The sequence below is a fragment of the Sinohyriopsis cumingii genome, chromosome 1 (genome assembly GCF_028554795.1).
Source record: "Sinohyriopsis cumingii isolate HCF-2022 chromosome 1, ASM2855479v2, whole genome shotgun sequence".
NCBI lineage: Eukaryota > Metazoa > Mollusca > Bivalvia > Unionida > Unionidae > Sinohyriopsis > Sinohyriopsis cumingii.
Genome location: NC_142961.1, coordinates 61,319,854 through 61,342,601, shown reverse-complemented (window position 1 = coordinate 61,342,601; position 22,748 = coordinate 61,319,854). Strand labels below are relative to the sequence as shown.

Sequence of the window (22,748 nt, the reverse complement as noted above, 5' to 3'; positions counted from 1 at the left end):
GATTAAGATCTGATTAATCTGATTAAGATATTAATCACTTGCCAAGATTTGATGAGACGTATTTACTTAATCCGTAGAAGAAGAAAAAATATACAACATAATTATTTCTTAAAAGAATTTAATTTTTCAAAAACATTGGTTGTTATACATTTGGCTTCTTCAGGTTCATGTATATATGTTTTTGCTTATGAACTTGAAAATATGTCCATGTATGTGTCTGCCACCTGCACCAGCAGTTGATAGCTGTGTCTGGGTCAAAGTCCTCAAGCTCTGGTACATTTGCAGAAATGTTTATTAGCATTTTTAAGCTCTTTTGGTTTAAGGAATTCCTTAAAGAAGTCTTGATTAAGTTCATTGAACTAAATCCTCGTTCACACTCAGAAATAGCTACCGCACACTCAGTATCCGTCTTACGTTTTATCTCTCCATTTTCAAACAAATTTACCTTCTCCAAATCACTGTTATTACCTTCCTTGCGAAAATAATTTAGCAAACTAATTTTATCCACAGAGTAACTATCAGCTTGCTTGAGAACTACTTGTAAAGTGATCATAACATCAATTTTCTCTTAAATACAAACTGAAACAGCTCATTAATTAGCGTAATTGTTTTGCTTCAAACACAATATTGCACATGGAAGTTGGATCCAACTGTGAGCACCATGGACCTTGATCTGCTAAAGCTTAATGTGCCAGAAGATCTGGGTCTGTGTTATTTGTTCTACTCATTTCTCATAACAAATTGCATGGACCCAAGAGAACACACTAATTACTGACAAAGAGAAGATTCTTCAATGATGGGCTGAAGAATCCTGAATCGCCCTTCATCCATCAATGATGAAACCATGTCATTTCCCCGAATTATTCATCAACAAAGCACTGGATGATCCTCCAACATTGCTCAAGACACAGAAAGTGATACGTCTGCTCTCCTGTGGCAAAGCCCCTGGTTCAGACTCTATCCAAGCCCTGATAGAAAGGCTCCACCAGCTGTTTTTACTGATGTAGCAGCAAGAGACGATACCCAAGAATTCAAAGATGCTTCCATAATCCACCTGTATAATTGCAAAGGGAACTGCCAGGCCTGCAACAACCACCAGGGTATATCCTTGCTCTCAATTGCAGGAAAGATATTCACCAGAATCCTACTGAAGCGCCTCACTATGCACCTTGACCAGGGACTCCTGCCAGAATGTCAGGGTGGTATCCAGAAAAAACATGGGACCATCAACATGGTGTTTGCTGCAAGGCAGCTACAAGAGGAATGTCAAGAGCAAAATGCCAACCTTTTCTCCATCTATGTCAATTTGACAAAGACCTTTGATACTGGCAGCAGAGGTTTGTGGAAGGTAATGGCCAAGTATGGATGCCCAAGAAAATTTATATCCATAGTGCAGCATTTCCATGATGGCATGCAGGCACAAGTCCAGGACAACTGAGAGACAACTGAGCTATTCCCAGTAACCAATGGCATCAAGCAAGGTTGTGTTCTGCCACTGTCACTGTTCAGCCTATTCTTCTCTGCCATGCTGACTAATGCTTTCAGAGACAGAGATGTTAAAGTCGGCATCAGGTAATGTACAGATGGAAAACTGTTCAACCCCAGGAGGCTTCAAGCGAAAACCAAGGTTATGACAGACATCATCAGGGAATTCTTATTTGCTGATGAATGCGCCCTCAATGATGGCTCAGAAGCCGACCTGCAATGCAGTGTTAACAAGTTCTCTAGCTCCTGCACAAGCTTCAGTGTCACCATCAGTACCATGAAATGAAGTCCTGCATCAGCCGGCCTCTGGAAAGCCCTATGTTGAGGCCGACATCACCATCAACAGCCAAAAACTCAATGTAGTGAACCACTTCACCTACCTTGACAGCACACTGTCACAAAGTGTCACTACTGATGACGAGGTGAACCTCCACATTGCCAGAGCCAGCGCAACTTTTGGCAGACTGTATGCCAATGTCTGGAATAGAAGAGGCATCAGCATCCAGACCAAACTAAAGGTCTACAGGGCAGTTGTGCTCCCCACACTACTTTACGTATGTGAAACATGGACGGTGTACCAATGCCATGCCAAGCTAAGCCACTTTCACAAAACAAGTCTCAGGAAAATCCTCAACATCAAGTGGCATCACAAGGTTCCAGACACTGAGGTACTCGCTCAAGCAGGTCTCCCCAGCATCCACACCATCCTGATGCAGTCCCAGCTATGCTGGGTGGGACATGTTGTACGCATGCCAGACCACCGGCTTCTATGGCAAACTACAGCAAGGACAGCGATCCCACGGAGGTCAGAAGAAATGCTTCAAAGACAATCTGAAAGCTGCATTGAAAGCGTTCAACATAAACCCTGATTCCTGGGAGCAAACAGCAAGCGATAGAGTCACTTGGCGTTCCTCCATGCACAAAAGCTTGAAGTTGTGCAAAGCTAGCAGAAAAGCAGCAGCAGAGCTGAAGAGGCAAGCATGAAATGCACTTGCCATCAATCCTCCTGGAGATGTCCCATTCATACCTTGTCCCTAATGCAAATAAACATTCAGTGCAAGGATTAGCCTCATCAGCCACCTGCGCACACACAGAACAGAACCAGCCCCTCCAACCCTCGGATGACTAGAGTAGTCCTTGTCGACTCGACAGATGAACAACATGTGATTTATATTATGCTAGACTAGAACATTTTCAATTTTTGTAATTTCAGGTCTGCTTCTTTTGCTCTTTCTTTATATGATTACAAATATATGCCAATGACCCATAACGTTGTTACATGTTATGTTTTCTTCCCCTGAATAATAAAGGAGTTGAACCCAATGACACTTGAACCTAAGAAGTCTCCCGCAAGATCATTTCTGAGTCAAACTCAAGTTTCAATAGACACCAATTCATGATATGAGGTCTGCACAAAGTTGTAACAATTTATTGTATTCTGGACTCATTGTAGACTGAGTGTGTTCCTAAAATGTGAAATTCCCAAATCCAGGTGACTCTGACCTCACACGAAATATAAATACATATTCCCCACAAGATTACTGTATCCTATTTCCTTTAATCCATCCAATAAACTATATCATCAGTGACTTAAAATAATCACTGATAAGTTTATTTTGTGATCTATGACAAATCATTGATTTCGCTACAGCTTAAGTATGACTAAAACAAATGACTGACCCTTTGATTTACAAGTTTGTATAAATTAGACTGAGAAACAGCTGTTCACACTTTTAAAAAATGTCAGAATTAGCTCATTGCTCAATTTGCCATGACCAAAAGACAGTTTAACTGAACCACTGCCTGCCTTTATACACAATTCACTGGGAAATAGATGAATATATCAAACTATACTTGTCACACTGGCACAAAAGTAGATTTCGATTTTTGCTGCAAAAACAAAACTACTTTTTACCCTCACTCCACCCCCACCCCCAAAGCTGCTTTAACTTTCTATCCTAACAATCAAAACTTGTTCACTTTTGACCTATTGACACCTCTGAGTTACACTGACAATGGACTGAAGTATGGTGAATGCAAGTGAGATGTGAAATGTCAGTACATCATTTCACACGGTACTGCTTTGTCTAAACAATGTTTTCCTCTTTAAGCAAAAGTTTAGTTTATCATAGACCCATCAGCCACAGTAGATACACTCCAGTGACCACTTAAGTCACCAAAAAACCACCATTTAGTTTGGACACCAGAGGCACCTGATTATAGAAGGTAAAGGTGACCATTACAAACAGTGTTTTTATAGTACATTTGCCAGGGGAAGTTAGAATGGCCACTGTGACCAGGTGATTGCTATATAAGGTGATTGATAAGACAGGTTTGACTGTATAATGAAAGACTGACAAAATCTTGATTTTCAGTCAATTTTCCATCTATTTAAAACTATGTTTGATAATCTGAAATGTCAGTTAATTGTTAATTTTTACAACTTGTTTAACTGAAATATTCCAAATGATCATGTCTTAACTTTCTCTCTGCATGGGAAAGTATCTTGCATAACCCAAAACCAGTGACCCTCAATAATCGTTATCACAGGTACCTTCCCTTACTTTCCTTAAACTGGCAAACTGGCAATTAATTACATGTACAATACCATATGCTGATATGCAGTATGTAAAAAACATAGTTTCAATGTGAAATGACTAATCTCTTGATGTTCCAAAAGTATTGTAAATAAGCAGAGAGAGAGAGAGAGAGAGAGAGGGGGGTATGCTAAGGAAACTGAGCTATATTTCTGGTAAAGCATGCCTCTGTGCAGAAAATACTTCCTGCTCTCTAAGCCATGTCTATAGGGTGGCAAATGCCACCTTTAAAAATAATGCATCTACAGTGTTCAGCCAATAAAATGTAAGAATGATTCATTAATTTGTACAGATGTTACTCATAACAGAAATCAGCCAATATATCTGTGATATATGCTTATGCACCAAGTCTAATCACAATCTGTTCAAAATGGAAACTTCTAGAGAGTTCACATGTTCAGTCAATTGCATGTAAGAACACCTTATTAATATGCACAGATGTCTCTCAGACAAGTTCCATTGGCCTAGTGGTTAGAGTGTCAGCCTTGGAAGTGGGAGGTTGCAGTTCACAGAGTCATACTAATGATTTATAAAAATGGTACTAAACACCTGCCTTGCTTGATGCTCAGCATTAAGAGCTTATTGTTAGGATTGGTTGGCCTGGTGTCAGAATAATATGACTTGGTGGGACATGATGTTACATGCCTGTGTGCTAGACATCACTATAAACTGCCACACTGCAGACATTAAAAATCCAAAATCTCTCTCACACACACACACACACACACAGGGACACAAATGAACCTTTCAGACAGGACTACACTATAAACTCATTTAGCTTTTGATCATGTGAACTAAAAATTTAAAAAAAAGAGAATGACATTTTCTTGGGTTGAAAGAATATATTTTCCTCTAATGACAAAATGTATTAGCTTAATCCAAATTTAAATCCATTTGAAAGAGTATTAACTGCCAGCAATTGTATTTAAGAGCTGTCATAGTTAAAGTAGACATTCACTCAAATAATAATTTACTTCAAGAAATTGTTTATACTTCAATAATGTGTAGGTTTGTAAGTATGCTAGTAATTGTAAAATCTTGGTGGTTTTGTGAAAATCAGTATCATTAAGATATGTCCCTTTAAATAAGATTTTACACTAATCTCTTGAAAATGAAAGCAACTTCTCAGATACAAATGAAAGTTCATAACACAATCACAACTATTTACTACATAAAGTGACTAAAAGCATAATCTGAGCTACTCTGGCAGCATCTGCCATATAAACATTATCCATTAAGTCTTTGTATGTTTCAAATCAATCAGTTTAGCAAATAAAATCACAGACTGTCTTGATCTCATCATTGAACATTATATTTCTGTTTTATGAATGACAAGTTGGTAATTGACATATTTCACTTACAAACATCCTAAACAGAGGTACATATTTAATATATTTTGTATCTGATATTGATTTCTGGTATTAATGTGAAGGTAAACAAGCATTTTCCTTCAATATAACTGGTCATAAAACTTCATCATGAATTTTTTGCCAATCATGACTATCCTTCTACTTGAAGCTCTCTTTATTTTATGTCCATTGTAAGACTTGTATGCCCACAGTAGGACATGTTCTAAAACCTAAAACAGAGATGCCCACACATAAACATGCCTTATCAGAAATCTTAGCATCATCTGTCAGAACTTAGGCATCTTGGTCAAAAGGATAACACATTTTTAAAAAATAAGAAACTTCCATACAATCATAATGAACCTTCCTATAAGTCTATACACATCTGAATCTGTAACAATTAAAGGGGAAGTTCTGTAAAATACAACCTTTATTATATGTGCTCCTTGGACTGTAAAATGTAGTCAAGGGTGGGGCAAAAACTATTTTTAACAATATAAATACTTTATTGCATTTCAACCTCCAATTACTAATGAGAGGAAGGAAATAATGTCCTTCAACTGGAGACTATGGCCAGGAAAAGATACAGCAATGCAATAATAGCAGGTAATGTATTCCTGCTATTAAATACTTTATTTTGCCATCATATTCAACAAACGACTGAGGTAATAAAACATACTGTGTTTTTTTTTTACAAAGTAAATAAGAAACCCATAAGGATATCTATGACCCATTATTTTTCTCTCCTCTAAATGAGACCTCATTCCGACCTGGAATCAGTCACTGGGTCCAAATGTTCCATTTCTGGAATGAACATGTAAACAAATATGATCTAAATCAAATAAGTTTATTCATAGCAAACTCTCTATCAACTTAAGGTGTCTGCCAGGTTTTGTGTTAATTTAATCAACAATTAGATCATTATTTTCCAAACTATGTTTTTCAAAATGAGTGTGGATATAATCTAAATAAAATTAGTTTACTGATAGTAAACTGGCAAGGATGAGCTACTTTAAATAAACAAGTTTTTACAACTTACCCTGGTCCCCAACATTTTCTCCATTATGCTGGTCAAAGACCAGAAGAGGCCCTTTGGCTCTCCTGATGTCCCAAAAGAGGATCTTGGAGTCTGCACTGAAATGTGATACAATACGCAGGTAAAATATAGCAACAGTAAAGCTTCATAGCAGGCTCTAACTTCCACACTCTCATCAGGATTTTGTCACCACAAAAGGTAGTGTTCCTAAATTCTCAATTTGTGGAGTATCAACCCACCTAGTAAAAATTAATCTTTTTTAATATCAAAAGTCACAGAATGATAAACATTTACTCTTAAAACTTGGACATTTTTTTGATGTAATTAAATATATTAAATTAGACACAAGGCAAAAAAAATTACACAAAAAAGTAGCACTTGTTTCCTTTAGTATTTAAAATAATTTAAAATACCTATAGTAAATTATTTTTTACAATATCATAGTCCAGCTTTTTATCATTGATAAATCAAATTACACACAAAACTGATAAAGATTGATAACGATTTCCAGGCAATGCAGTGGATTAGAGTGTACTACATTAACCTACTTACATCTAGGTCTGTGTATGTGTATGATTTAGATTATTAACATAGCTTTTAAAAAATTCAGTCATATCGCTACAATGTCTGCAGTGGGGCAGATTAAAGTGATGATTAGCACTGGGGCATCATGCCGAAGACATGTAGCATGATGTCCCGCCCAGTCACATTATCCTGACACCAGGCCAACCATTCCTAACACTAACCTCTTAATGTTGAGTGCCTAGCGAGGCAGCTGTTAGTACCATTTTTAGAAGTCTTTGGTATGACTTGGCCAGAGTTTGAACCCACGACTTCCCGCTAGGCCACCGGAGGGATCTACAACTAGGTCAATTATTCATCAACTGTAAAAATAATTATATTAATTTATGCCATGGTTGTTATTATTATCAAGGCATCCATGAGAGAAATAGACCATAAATACATATTTTTTTGCATATATGTATTGAATTGTATTTTCACAGATCAATTTCCTTCCTTAATTTGTGAAATATTGCATGCTATTGAAATTTTACATTATTTACTACTAAGTACTTACCTGCCAGATGCAAGGCAGAACTCTTTTTGTGTGGACCATTTGACACAAACCACAGGTTTGGTGTGTCCCTGGAGAGCATGACTGTCGGAACCAGACTTTAGGTCTACCAGTCTGATTGTAGAGCTTTGGCAGGCAACAGCCACAAGACAGTGGGTTGTTGCCACTGGAGACATGTGATGGCTATACACAATCCCAGTGAACTCATACTCACCTGCTGTCTGGAAAGAATTTAATCTTTCATTACTGGATGACTTCTAATCTGTCCAAATAGTGTCTATGCACAAACAAAATGCCAAAAGTGAAGCAGGTAAATATTGTCTAAAATGCACTAGAAAGCGTAATCTATGATTAGCTTCAGTCTTATCACACCAAAACCAAAGAGAAACAAACTTTGTCCCAAGTATCAATCTTGTTATCTGTATGGTTTTTCAATGGATCTTTGTTTTATTAATTTAACAAATTATCTTAGAACTACAACTGAACAAAGGCAATTTCACCGCTTTGATTTTACTAGGCTTAACAGAAAACTTTTCACACCTTCATTGCATACTTGTACAGACACAGACCTTGAAAGCCATTGTCTCAGTTCTGTCAGTCTAATTATTTAAATCTTATTCGACCAAGTGACAGCCAGTAGATGTTTGAAATACTTTTTCTTCCAGTGCTAATATTTCATGTTGGGTTCCATCGAGGATAAATACTGGGTTCATGGCTCTTTTCATTCATGTTAATAATATGGCTGGAACTTTGTCACTAATCTGATGCTTTAGACTGAAGAATCTGCTATTTTCTTTTGGACAGAGACAGTGGGTTTAATTGAGAGGTTAAGTATGGAATTTGGGTTTTGTTTATTTCATAACTCATTGACAACAAATTATTCCTCCATTTAGACCAAACAAAATCTATCCTGTCTGGAACCAAAACAAAACTTAAATAGTTTAAGTATTATACGTAATAATTCTTCAGGTATCTCACTAAAAGAAACATTCCTATCTTGGTGCTGATATTGGACACTGTTTAACTGGGGATGTGATGGAAATGTGAACTGTTCAAAAGTCAGACACAAGACTGAAGTTTCTTCTCTGGAAAGGTAAACATTTAACTATTAATACCAAAAGTTAAAGCAAGACATACTCTTGGACCAAGGGAAGGCGCTTTTGATGTTATTATACTGCATTTGATAAGTGCATTGGGTTTTGGAATAAAATTTTATGCATAAACTATTATGTAATGGCAAAATGTTTTTATTCGCTACATCTTGTATGTCCACTATACTTAATAATAGTAATGTTATCTAAATATATGACCACAAAGTGATTTGCCCAGGTATTCATATGTGCATAATTGTACATATTTCTGTTTTAAATGACTGCTTGGTGTCAAATGATCAGAAATTCAGGAATACAGAAATATATTTAGGTAACTGTTGATTCATTTAGTTTATGTGTTATCTGTAATATATTTTACATAGCAATGCACTGAAATATCAACCTGATATGTTTTATAATAAATACTGAATAAATCTTTAATCGTATCTTTATGTACAATGGACTCAGTACGATACTGTCAGCTCATATCTACGACCAGGTAAGCTTCATAGTACACACTGCATGCTTCTTTTTAAATGCTGTTTAACCGACTATTATAATTCATTGTATAACATCTGTGTTTTCAACATCATTGCTCTGGAATGTGCTTGAAATTCCACTATAACGTAAATAAAATACAACTTCCTTTGCAGACCAATTAAAAAAGTATGTGTGGTTTGGATTATCAACTGACCCTATTTTTTACCTGCTGGCCATACAAATTTATTTTGAAAAAAAACTGGAAAAAAATAAATAAATGCTATATTTGAAAGGGTGTGTGTGTTCAAACATTAAGAAAGTTTAACTGTATTTATTAGTTCTTTTATTAACTAACAATGGCCTATGCCATGAATATGCCTGGAATAGTGTCCTGATGTTTTTCTATGGAACTTCCAGATCAATCCCATCCTATTCGTAGCTTCCTTCCTGAGGCTGTCAAGTTTACCTTAATTTATAAACATGTAGATGATATATCAAACAGAAATTATGCTATTTAATTGATCTGATTCAAAACTAACAACTCTTGATATGTAAACCATTGACAATGTGCATGCAGCAGCTGTCTGAACTTGTGACTGTTTGACTGATGTACATCTTTATCCTCTTACTACAACTTGCCACTGTTTGACTAATGTACATCTTTATCCTCTTACTACAACTTGCCACTGTTTGACTGATGTACATCTTTATCCTCATACTACAACTTGCCACTGTTTGACTGTTGTACAACTTTATTCTCTTACTACAACTTGCCACCGTTTGACTGATGTACATCTTTATCCTCATACTACAACTTGCCACTGTTTGACTGATGTACATCTTTATCCTATTACTACAACTTACCACTGTTTGACTGATGCATATCTTTATCCTCTTACTACAACTTGCCACTGTTTGACTGATGTACAACTTTATCCTCTTACTACAACTTGCCACTGTTTGACTGTTGTACAACTTCATCCTCTTACTACAACTTGCCACTGTTTGACTGTTGTACAACTTTATTCTCTTACTACAACTTGCCACTGTTTGACCAATGTATATCTGTATCCTCTTACTACAACTTGCCACTGTTTGACTGATCTACATCTTTATCCTCTTATGACAATTTGTGACTGTTTGACTGATGTATATCTTTATCCTCTACTACAACCTGCCACTGTTTGACTGCTGTATAACTTTATTCTCTTACTAGAACTTGCCACTGTTTGACTGATATATATCTGTATCCTCTTACTACAACTTGCCACTGTTTGACTGATGTACATCTTTATCCTTTTACTACAACTTGCCACTGTTTGACTGATGTACAACTTTATTCTCTTACTACAACTTGCCACTGTTTGACTGATGTACAACTTTATCCTCTTACTACAACTTGCCACTGTTTGACTGATGTACAACTTTATCCTCTTACTACAACTTGCCACTGTTTGACTGTCGATGTACATCTTTATCCTCTTACTACAACTTGCCACTGTTTGACTGATGTACAACTTTATCCTCTTAATACAACTTGCCACTGTTTGACTGATGTACATCTTTATCCTCTTACTACAACTTGCCACTGTTTGACTGTTGTACAACTTTATTCTCTTATACAACTTGCCACTGTTTGACTGATACATATCTGTATCCTCTTACTACAACTTGCCACTGTTTGACTTATATATATCTTTATCCTCTTACTACAACTTGCCATTGTTTGACTGATGTATATCTGTATCCTCTTACTACAACTTGCCACTGTTTGACTGATCTACATCTTTATCCTCTTATGACAATTTGTGACTGTTTGACTGATGTATATCTTTATCCTCTACTACAACCTGCCACTGTTTGACTGTTGTATAACTTTATCCTCTTACTACAACTTGCCACTGTTTGACTGATATATATCTTTATCCTCTTACTACAACTTGCCACTGTTTGACTGATGTGTATCTTTATCCTCTTACTGCAATTTGCCACTGTTTGACTGATGTATATCTTTATCCTCTTACTACAACTTGCCACTGTTTGACTGTTGTACAACTTTATTCTCATACTACAACTTGCCACTGTTTGACTGATATATATCTGTATCCTCTTACTACAACTTGCCACTGTTTGATATATATCTTTATCCTCTTACTAGAACTTGCCACTGTTTGACTGATGTACAACTTTATCCTCTTACTACAACTTGTCACTGTTTGACTGATGTACAACTTTATCCTCTTACTACAACTTGCCACTGTTTGACTGATGTACAACTTTATCCTCTTACTACAACTTGCCACTGTTTGACTGATGTACAACTTTATCCTCTTACTACAACTTGCCACTGTTTGACTGTTGTACAACTTTATCCTCTTACTACAACTTGCCACTGTTTGACTGATGTACATCTTTATCCTCTTACTACAACTTGCCACTGTTTGACTGTTGTACAACTTTATCCTCTTACTACAACTTGCCACTGTTTGACTGATGTACATCTTTATCCTCTTATTACAACTTGCCACTGTTTGACTGTTGTACAACTTTATCCTCTTACTACAACTTGCCACTGTTTGACTGTTGTACAACTTTATCCTCTTACTACAACTTGCCACTATTTGACTGATGTACATCTTTATTCTCTTACTACAACTTGCCACTGTTTGACTGATGTACAACCTTATCCTCTTACTACAACTTGCCACTGTTTGACTTTTGTACAACTTTATCCTCTTACTACAACTTGCCACTGTTTGACTGTTGTACAACTTTATCCTCTTACTACAACTTGCCACTGTTTGACTGATGTGCATCTTTATCCTCTTACTACAACTTGCCACTGTTTGAGTGATATATATCTTTATCCTCTTACTAAAACTTGCCGATCTTTATCCTCTTACTACAACTTCAGACTTAAAGACATATCTTGGTTAAGAAAATGGGCCTTACGATATTCAAAATATTCTTTAATAATGCAACAAATATCTGCATTATGTTATGATAGTAATGATATTGTTTAGTAATGTGACATATATCTACATGATGCTATGATAGTTGTGATATTGTTTAGTAAAGCTAAACATATCAACTTGATGAAAAAAATCGATAACACAATACAATGCACTGCATATTCTGGTGCTGCTCTATGATCACTAAGAAACTGGCTTAAAAAAACTTGAAATGATTTTTCCTTAAAATTAAATGTTACTAGTCAAAATTTCTGTTACTGAACATGTTTTTCAAAAGGTAAAAAATGTGCTTTCTAAGAGTCGCCTTATTAGAGATGATGAAACATATTATTTAATTGGAACAAGTATTTCCCATGTCAATGACAGCAAGATATGGAAATAGATCATTTAATTGGCACAAGTATTTCCCATGTCAATGACAGCCAGATGTGGAAATAGATCATTTAATTGGCACAAGTATTTCCCATGTCAATGACAGCCAGATGCGGAAATAGATCATTTAATTGGCACAAGTATTTCCCATGTCAATGACAGCCAGATGTGGAAATAGATCATTTAATTGGCACAAGTATTTTCCATGTCAATGACAGCCAGATGTGGAAATATATTATATAATTAGAACAGGTATTTCCTGTGTCAATTACAGACAGATGCATCGTCATTTACATGTTTAACGATTTGTTTTACAAGTCTACAAGCAGTAAACTAAATCAAGCAGCTTACACATTTAAACATTACAGCCTTATAAATCCCATGGCAATGGATGCAAATTTAGAATTACAGAAAGTATTTCTGTGATTAATTGTGGAAGAGATTGTATGTGATTATGCATAAATGGCAGGGCTCAAGAACAAAACCTCCAAAGCACTCATTCCTATGATTAGTGAGATGCAACAGTTACTCATCCCTGTCATCATTCTACTCTACAAAGTACACTTATTCACTACACTGCTTATGCTTTTACTAAAGAACCACATGCATGCCTGTTACTAAAATGGGTATCAACTTTAAAAATATTTTTCTGATACATCGGTCCTTAGATAAACCTATATACTGAGACATGGTCTGTAATTCAAGAAACTTAAGTTGTACACACAGCTCTCGAATTCTTAATAATATTCTTTCTTACAGTGAAACTGTTCAGTAACAATGTCATCATCATTTTCATTTCCAACAATCTATCATATATCTTTATTAGTTAGGTATTGAAAAAGTTAAAGAAACAGAGACCAGATAAATAAATAAATCAAAACAATTCTGACATCTGTTTCTTAAATGCTCAGATGAGAGATAGGACACTGAAAGGGCATTTTTTCTGTCAAATGATACATAAATTACAAACAAGTTTTGCTGCAATTGTGGTACTATTAATGAATCAAAATCTAGGTGTGAAACTGCAACATAATGATATTATTTGTTATTAATATTAACCCATTTTTGTATCAAACTTACATTAGGTAACCATGTAAAACAAAAGGTTGTTTCCCAAGTAGGAAAATTTGGTAAAGGTTATTTATAAATGATGCGCACCAACACTAGGTGATATTGACTTCGGCACCTTTTTAGGGTAGCACATGCACTCCAATTCATTCTCATGATATGAATCTGCATCAACTCAGTCCTGGGACAAGTGCATAAAGTTCTGCTTGGCCCAACTAATTTTGATCTGGTCAGGATTAGTGGATGCATGGTTTCCTTCAGCCCTGCACTAGTGCAAGTATTTACTGACAAACAAGATATTTAATCCCTTTCTTTCTTCATAAACATTAAAGAAAAACTTACTTGCTGATAAGTTAAACTCACCTTAAGAGTATTGGTATCCCATACTTTGACCAGTTTGTCTGTGCCACTTGTTAGAAACATGCCTGTGTCAACAGGATACCAAAGGACTGTTTCAATGCTATACCTATGCCTGTATTCATTGAAGCGGTCGACTTTTGTCTCAATCTTACAAATGTGCCGGAACTGCCCAGAATTATTAAACAGATCATGGATTGTTACAGTTCCACGGGATCCACCTGCCAGTAGGCTGCAAGAAAAATGAAAGCATCAGATACTCCTAAAGTAGTTTATAATATCAATGACAAAATTTTAAAATGGGAAAGATTAAGCCTTTCCATTTAAACTTGGTAACCAAGTTTTAATTTGCAGTTCCATGATGTACAAAAGAAAGTGGACACAAATCCACAATGCATTTCTAGCAGTACTCAAAGAAGTTTCCTCAAACTTATACCATCATTTTGTCTGTTTTATTCAAAACCATAATTTCAATTTAGAATAAATCATAAACATTCAGTTGTAGAATTTTCCAACATAATGGCCACTGTAATACATATCTTAATGTTTTCCCACAGAATAAAAAAAGGCATTTTAAGCATGTATATCATTATCAAATGTGTACTTTATTTCATCACAAGCTGTTTGTTAATAGCAATAATAATAATAGCAATAATAATAGTAGTAATTTATTATAATTATTATTATTAAAAAAGTTATTATCAGTAGCATTTAGTGTAACCTTTTTTGTAATTTCAAGAATTTATAGAATACTGCAAGAACAGCAAGAGTTCCTATACAATTAGTAGCTTTGATTTGGAGCAATAAACCACACAAAATTGTTGTTCAGTGATTAACTAATAACAATTCAAAACTGGTCAGAAACTTTTTTTTCAGGAGAAGAGTCTTTCTCAGATTCAGTTCAATGCTATCCCAAATTAATTACTGTAAGTTATTGGATATTAAAGTGGAAACTGGAAAAAAAGCAGCATGCCATAAAAAATAGACAAAATCAGTAACTTTTAATAAGCATCAGTTGTTCTGTTTAGATCAGCTGATCCCAAAAGATTATCATAGAGGTTTTTTTCAAATTTTATCTCCTGCCATACTGTTCAGAGAGAACCACAAAATTCCTCATACATACAGAGATTATACAGTTTATGCTTTCCCATTATTAAATTTTACCTAGGTTTATATTAATAAATAACAGACAAATCCAAAAATGGGGATATCATGTTGGATTTCAATTACTCTTTACAAGTCAACTATCAAAGCAGAAGCAGATTCTGAACAACACTGGAACAGTTAACGGTCATTTTGCCACAAAACCAGTTCAGGTTGGGTCAATTCTGTTGGAATGTTTTGGATCACTATGTCAACAAGGATAACTTGGCCCACGTATGTGGGTCATTTTGGCACACTATACATGTACTTTAGTAAAGACAATAAAAAGTTAATGTCCAACAGTAATACTGATGAAGAACATTCGCAACTTATACCTACAATTTGTTTTTAAAAGTATTTATAGTTATGGTCTATAAAATTGTTTAATTACTAATTTAAATTTAAAGTTTTGAGCAAAAGTTATGTATTTAATGTGTGTGTGTACATGGCATGTTTATTTATATACTGAATTTGTCCATTTAAGTAAAAAAAAGAATGTGAATGTTTAGTTTATCAAGTTAAAAATATATAAATGTATTATTTAAAAGTGAATAAAATATTTTCTCATGAACATATAACCCTTGTGTTGGTAATGTTAACATCAATAAGTTAGATACATGTAAATGCTGTTTATTGATTTTTAATAAATTTATTAAGTCAGTTAAACTTGGTTAAGTAGATGCTTGTCAGTGCTCACTTTTCTTATGATCAGCTTCATTACGAGTTTGATTAGTATATGCAGCTGATTGCAAAATAGAGGAATTCTAGTCTATAAATTATTATCTTTCCATGATTGCAAAATAGATTTTTTTAGTCAATAAATTAATGTTATATCTTTCCATGATTGCAAAATAGTTTTTTTAGTCAATAAATTAATGTTACATCTTCCCATGATTGCAAAATAGAGGTTTTTTAGTCTATAAATTAAATGTTACATCTTTCCATGATTGCAAAATAGTTTTTTTAGTCAATAAATTAATGTTACATCTTCCCATGATTGCAAAATAGAGGTTTTTTAGTCTATAAATTAAATGTTATATCTTTCCATGATTGCAAAATAGAGATTTTTTAGTCAATAAATTAATGTTATATCTTCCCATGATTGCAAAATAGAGGTTTTTTAGTCTATAAATTAAATGTTATATCTTTCCATGATTGCAAAATAGTTTTTTTAGTCAATAAATTAATGTTATATCTTCCCATGATTGCAGAATAGAGGTTTTTTAGTCTATAAATTAAATGTTATATCTTTCCATGATTGCAAAATAGTTTTTTTAGTTAATAAATTAATGTTAAATCTTTCCATGGTTGCAAAAGGTTTTTTAGTCAATAAATTAATGTTATATCTTTCCATGATTGCAAAATAGAGGTTTTATAGTCAATAAATTAATGCTATATCTTTCCATGATTGCAAAATAGAGGTTTTTTTAGTCAATAAATTAACATTATATCTTTCCATAATTGCAAAATAGTTTTTTAGTCAATAAATTAATGTTATATCTTTTCATGATTGCAAAATAGTTTTTTTTAGTCAATAAATTAATGTTATATCTTTCCATAATTGCAAAATAGAGGTTTTTAGTCAATAAATTAATGTTATATCTTTCCATGATTGCAAAATAGAGGTTTTTCAGTCAATAAATTAATGTTATATCTTTCCATGATTGCAAAATAAAGGGTTTTAGTAAAAAAATTAATGTTATATCTTTCTACAATTGCAAAATAGGTTGTTTAGTCAATAAATTAATGTTATATCTTTCCATGATTGCAAAATAGAGGTTTTTCAGTCAGTAAATTAATGTTATATCTTTCCATGATTGCAAAATAGAGGTTTTTTAGTCTTAAAATAAATGTTATATCTTTCCATGATTGTAAAATAGAGGATTTTTTAGTCTTTAAATTAATGTTATATCTTTCCATGATTGCAAAATAGAGGTTTTTTAGTCTATAAATTAATGTTACATCTTTCCATGATTGCAAAATAGAGGTTTTTTAGTCAATAAATTAATGTTATATCTTTCCATGATTACAAAATAGAGGGTTTTTTTCTATAAAAATTACATGACTTTCATTTATGTGTTCAATTTGTTTTCCTACAGTGACACTAGAAATTGTTTATAGTTGATATCACTTGAGTGTATGACCTCTGATGTCACTGACATGTGGGTTGCGAAAGTTGTCTTGTCACGTGACTAGAAATGCAAGTGGCCAGATCCAGATAAAATTTCAGCAACGATGTACTTTCGTCTCATCTGACAGCAGATTAAAGACAGAACGAATGCTATGATCGCAATTTCTGAGAAAATAAATCATATTCCTATTGATTTCATGCAGGTATATCTCGATGAAAGGTCATTCAAGTTTGCTGGGCCAGCTAGTAAGCGGATACCCTATGCCAACACCAAATGGTGTCAGAGAATTCCAACTTTTCGATAGGGAATGGATTCTGACCCTACACCCCAAAATAAATATCAAAATATCAAAAATGGGGTGACAAGGGTCAGAGTAAAAATGCACTAAAGACGATGGCAATCATATCTCCTGCCACAACATACTCAAATTGGCATGTGATATCCAATAAACGCAACTGTGTCCTTTCCAGCTTTTATTCACAAGAATCTGAATACTCCTTTTTATTCTTCTGTGTTGACTATTAACACTTTTCTAGAAGCTTATTTTCCCTTTCGTCTTAAACATGCATCGCTTTCTGGACATCATTTTTAAAATTTCTATAATCAACAGTATGATCATGCAGATGCTTCACATGAACAAACAGGTTCAGTTTAAAGCATCTGGGGTGATGCTGTAAAGTTAGTCTGGTTCCGTAATTTTACTAATTCTAAGATGAAACGCAGATCCAAATAAAACACAGATTAACCAATTATCCGAAATTTTCAGCAACGGTAATTTTTCCATAGTTTTTGCTACTATGCTGCAAGTCTGTATTTTAAGGGCAATTTTCATAAGGCTTATGGCAAAATTGTAAGTGTTGGCAGGTCTGCATTATGCTGCAGACATAAAGCATGATGTCCCACCCAGTCACATTATCCTGACACCAAGCTGACCAGATTAGTAGGAAATAAAGAATGGCTGGTGGATATACTCTATAGTCTGTTGTTTAACAGGTCTGCAAAAAGATTCAGTGACATTTGCATGTGTTGTTAATTTATGTTTATTGCAAACTGTGAATGTGAGCTGCACTTTGGACTGCTTAGTGTTTTAGAAATTGTTCATTTAGCTAAACACGTTTTGTGGTCTGAACTTAACTGAGTAACACAGGATGCTGCTACAAGGATGCCAGCCATCAACTTTAAAGGGCCTGATTCAATTATATCAATGAAAAATTTAAAATTTACTTTATAGAATAAGTCTGTATCAAGCAAAATGAATATGGCTAATCTAGCTCTGAAAAACAAAGATTTATAAACAACTGGATCGGAGGCAGCTACCAGGTTACTTGTTGCACCGGTTTATACTGCAGAACGTGAGAGGGGGTTCAGTCACTAGAATCTGATCAAAACAAACTTAAGAAATTCTATGGGTATATCTACTCTAAAATATTTAATGAGAATTTCTATTGATGCACCCAGTGTTGAGATTTTGATTTCAGGAGGGCATTTAAGAAATGTTCTTGGAAAAAAAATGAGGCAGATATTGATGAAGTGTCAGTGACATTGTTGATAAAGACTTGGCAATATTTTGTATTATCAGTTATAAACAAACATTCCTTTTCATTCTTGCTTTTCATATACTATACATTGAACTTCATGTGTATATAATGGTATTGTTATATTTATTAATAATGTTCTAGTGCTTTGAAATGAAATAAAAACATGTAAAAAAAAACTGTGTTATTGTCCGTTTATTTAAGTCCCTGCATCATGGCATAAAATGGCTACTTTGGCTGAAAAGTAGCTCCATATTTTTAAATTTGGTGAATTTCGTGGCGTAAAGAAAAATATTACCAAGGAGGCCCAGCAATAATTAATGCAACAGTCAGTCATATAGTACTTTAAAAAATATTTTTTTTCTAAAATGTTTATATTTTTAAGACAGTGTGAAAATATGCATGCAAAATGATTGGCAAATATATGCTTAAGCTATTCGCCTCCACAAACTGAAAATTTCTGATTAAAACATTAAATGCAAAGAAGTCAATTTACATGAATATAATATACTCTATGTGTATATGAAGTGTATAAAATATTGTTGTTAAAAAAATGGCTGCAATAACATCCTTAAGACACCATTTATATCTATGCCGATTTTACATATATTAGGACAAGGGCAAACTATGCAAAACATAATAAGCACACATATGATATAAAATCTATCAATAACACAAGGAAGCAACACAAGCCAAAATTTAGGCAATCTCTAGCTACATTCATATAAACAATATTTAGGACAATATGATAGCTATTAGCATTATGAAAAGCTAAGAACTAAAATGAATTGTGGATGATTTATATAGCAGCGAACTGGTTCTGGGCTGAGGGTCTCACTAAACACCTCAAGACTCTCCACGAACACATTAAGATTTAATAAAATACCTACTTTAAATTTCAACAACAAAAACAAAGAAACAAAAAGTGTGAATATTTAGTGATTGCTTATGTAACAGGCAAAGTGAGGTCAAAGAGTTTCCAAGGGAAATAACTCCAATTCATACAAATAGTGTACAGGTGTGTAACGTGAATATTTACCAACATTTATCAATAAGTAGCAATACCACAGGGGAGCAAGACATTTCAACCCCAAGATAATTCCCAAGACATTTTGACCCCAAGACATTTAAACTCCAGCCAAGGGACAATTCGCCCCAAATTCATGCATATTTAAAACAATAATTGAACACTGCTAATATTAATTTCCACTAATCACACCATTATTCATTGATGTCTGCAATTAAATTAGATACCAACACATCTCTAAGTCGCCCAAAAAGATGTCAACAGTTAATTATAATTAAAGTCACTTTTATTAAGTTAATGAACGCTAATCTGAATTAAACAAATTTCTGCACACTGTAAATTTGCATAAAAAATCCAATTTTTAGAACATAAAGTAAATAATTAAATAATGAATTAGTTAACGATTAGCAAAAGCAATCTTAATAATTTAAATATTTTAGACTCACTCCAACACTGTTTGTAGTAATTGTGAAGTATTAAATGTTTGACTAAATACCAATATATTATGTTCTGTAGCTTCAATGGTATTTTATTTCCAAATTAATTATTACTGAGCACAAAGTTAGTAGCAAAATCTTCTTTACAATCAATACAATTACAGATACATATAAATTCTTAATATTTGACTTTGCAAAACACAACATACATTTTATGATTAGTAGTATATAATAATAATCTTATTATTAATCACAGTGTATTTTCCATTTTGTGATTTTATGTACTTTGACTTCTGCATACATTTAATGTTCTTGAGGAAGTTTGCAAAAATCTCTCTTTTGCTTTTCGAATTTGCAACTCCAGACACTGTCATGTATGTGGTAAATGTGTTCTTTTTTTGTTAACTGGTAAATCCCACTGTCATGAAGAGCGCTTCTATCATCCATGAAATGGAGCTGTGTCAAGGTGAAAAGTTTAAGTATTAGGTTTGTTGTGGTTTCCAGTCAACGGAGAGTTTTAGAATGTTAATGATGGACTCTGCATTGTCATTAGTCAAATTCACACATTCAGTACTTTTGCAGCTAGGTTTTTGAAAAAATATTTCTGATGTCTTGGTTTAAAGTTATTTGTAAAGTATTGTGCAAATGTCGGATGCTGTTCATTGATGATTGTTTCCAAAAGTTCCAATCGGCTTTCAAAATCTATTGTAGTATTTGCGTCTGTGATGCCACCAGTACCAAATGTTTGGACCATTATTATATCACATTCACACTTTTCCTTATTTTATTCTGATGGAAGTGCCTGACATTATCCTTCAGATGTTTAGTGCAAAGATAGCGTAAAGCCAAGGGGAATACAGGCTCTATTGGCTTGGTCGTGCCCTTCTCATCATCACTTGCAAATTCCATCATTTCAGGACCTCTTACTTCCATGGACTAAACATCTCTATCTAGCTCTGTAGCAATATGCTCCAGAAATCTCTTCTAAGTTCTGTAAGAAGCATCTGTGTGCAGAATGACAGGACCAATAAAAACCAGATGTTCTTTTGTACTGTTTCTGACAACTCTTTAATATGTTATACTATTGTTTTACTCATCAATAACTCTTTATGCAATTTGTTTTGTAAATATAATGCAAAGAAAGCCCAATTTGCTAGAGAACTCAATAATCAATAAATATGCACTACCGTTTGATAGTGTTGACAATGGCCCGATTTATGAAATGTTTATTTATATTTTCTTTATTGAAACATTGGAAAGTTACATTGGTAAAACTAAATGTAAATGTGATAACTCACATCTTTTTGCTGATTTCATCTAGAAATTGGCTATATTAAATAAATTTAAAACGATGAAAATCTACCTTTTATTTTCTCTTACTACGCTTGCAAAAACTATAATAACTTCTACAATAAACCAGGTATGTGTTTCATCGTTTGTATTTCTTCTTTTAATCCGTTATAAAATTATATTACAAATTAAAGTGTAAGCAAAATAGTCATTATTTCTTTTAACATGTGAATATTCGAGTATACAAATGAATATTTATCCAATATTAACGCTTGATTAATGGAAAAAACACATGTTATGTACTTACTATACATTAGTTTCTTTAACTGATGTGACATCATTAGACAAACGTTCAATGGAACATATGTGATGATTTAAGCACACATGTATTTGAATTAAACAACTTGGTGGTTTGTGAGTTACTATTGATAATTAATTGTCAATGTATCTGTAACAATCATTAAATGACCTATATATTCAGACAGATTAGCTAAACTACATCCAATATATCATGTATGACACTGATGTAAAATCATGGGAAGTACAAAGCAATTTCCCTTCACAGCTACTTAAAATCAAGGGAAATCACTCCCATGGAGTATGATTTGGATTTTAACGTAGCTTTAACAATTTTTCAGTCATACTGCTACAACATCTGCAGTATGACAGTTTATAGTGATGTCTAGCACTGGGACATCATGCCGCAGACATGTAGCATGATGTCCCATTATCCTAAAACCAGACTGACCAATCCTAACACTAACCTCATAATGTTGAGTGCCAAGCAAGGCAGCTCTTAGTACCATTTTTAGAAGTCTTTGGTATGACTCGGCCGGGGATCGAACCTACAACCTCTTGCATCCGAAGCAGACTCTAACCACTTGGCCTCTGGAGCAGTCTCACTCCTGTGGAGTTCATAACATTCTTTGGTCATGCATTCTAAACGTATCTGTAAAACAATTTGATGCAAGATTTAAAATGAAAATCTGTATAAAAACAGTTTTGCCATTTAATAAGGAAACTGTTTAAACAATATTATAAAATGTATTAATAATTGATAGTAACAAAGTACATATGTGTGTTCGCTTTTTATTTCGCTTCTTGGTACGTTTTAGAGAGCTTTGGTGCGAATGTATGTAATAATGGGGTGTTCTTGGAGTCTTGGGGTGTTTGGAGAGACCGTTGGGCCGATATGACCCTCTGCCGTTGAACACCCCCATCCCCAGTAACTTAAGACTTTACTATAGTTAAAGCTGGTTCATTTTCGTTTGCTCTTTGTACATTTAAGTTAACAGAATGTAG

General features: G+C 34.0%; 1 protein-coding gene across 2 annotated transcripts in view; it reads right to left on the bottom strand.

The window, feature by feature from the left end:
• LOC149806961 (DNA excision repair protein ERCC-8-like) overlaps nt 1–22,748 on the bottom strand; it is a 28,535-nt gene that overhangs the window by 5,524 nt on the left and 263 nt on the right. Inside the window, exons 1-4 of one of the 2 annotated variants that reach the window (XM_089960157.1) lie at nt 22,211–22,721; nt 13,889–14,114; nt 7,546–7,763; nt 6,471–6,565 (exon numbers count right to left, since the gene is read on the bottom strand). In XM_089960157.1, the coding sequence (XP_089816283.1) occupies nt 6,471–6,565; nt 7,546–7,763; nt 13,889–14,114; nt 22,211–22,215 (544 nt within the window). In that variant the 5' untranslated portion in view covers nt 22,216–22,721. Of the gene's footprint in view, nt 1–6,470; nt 6,566–7,545; nt 7,764–13,888; nt 14,115–22,210; nt 22,722–22,748 lie in introns of those variants that run through there. The other variant, XM_089960156.1, reaches the window with a different exon arrangement.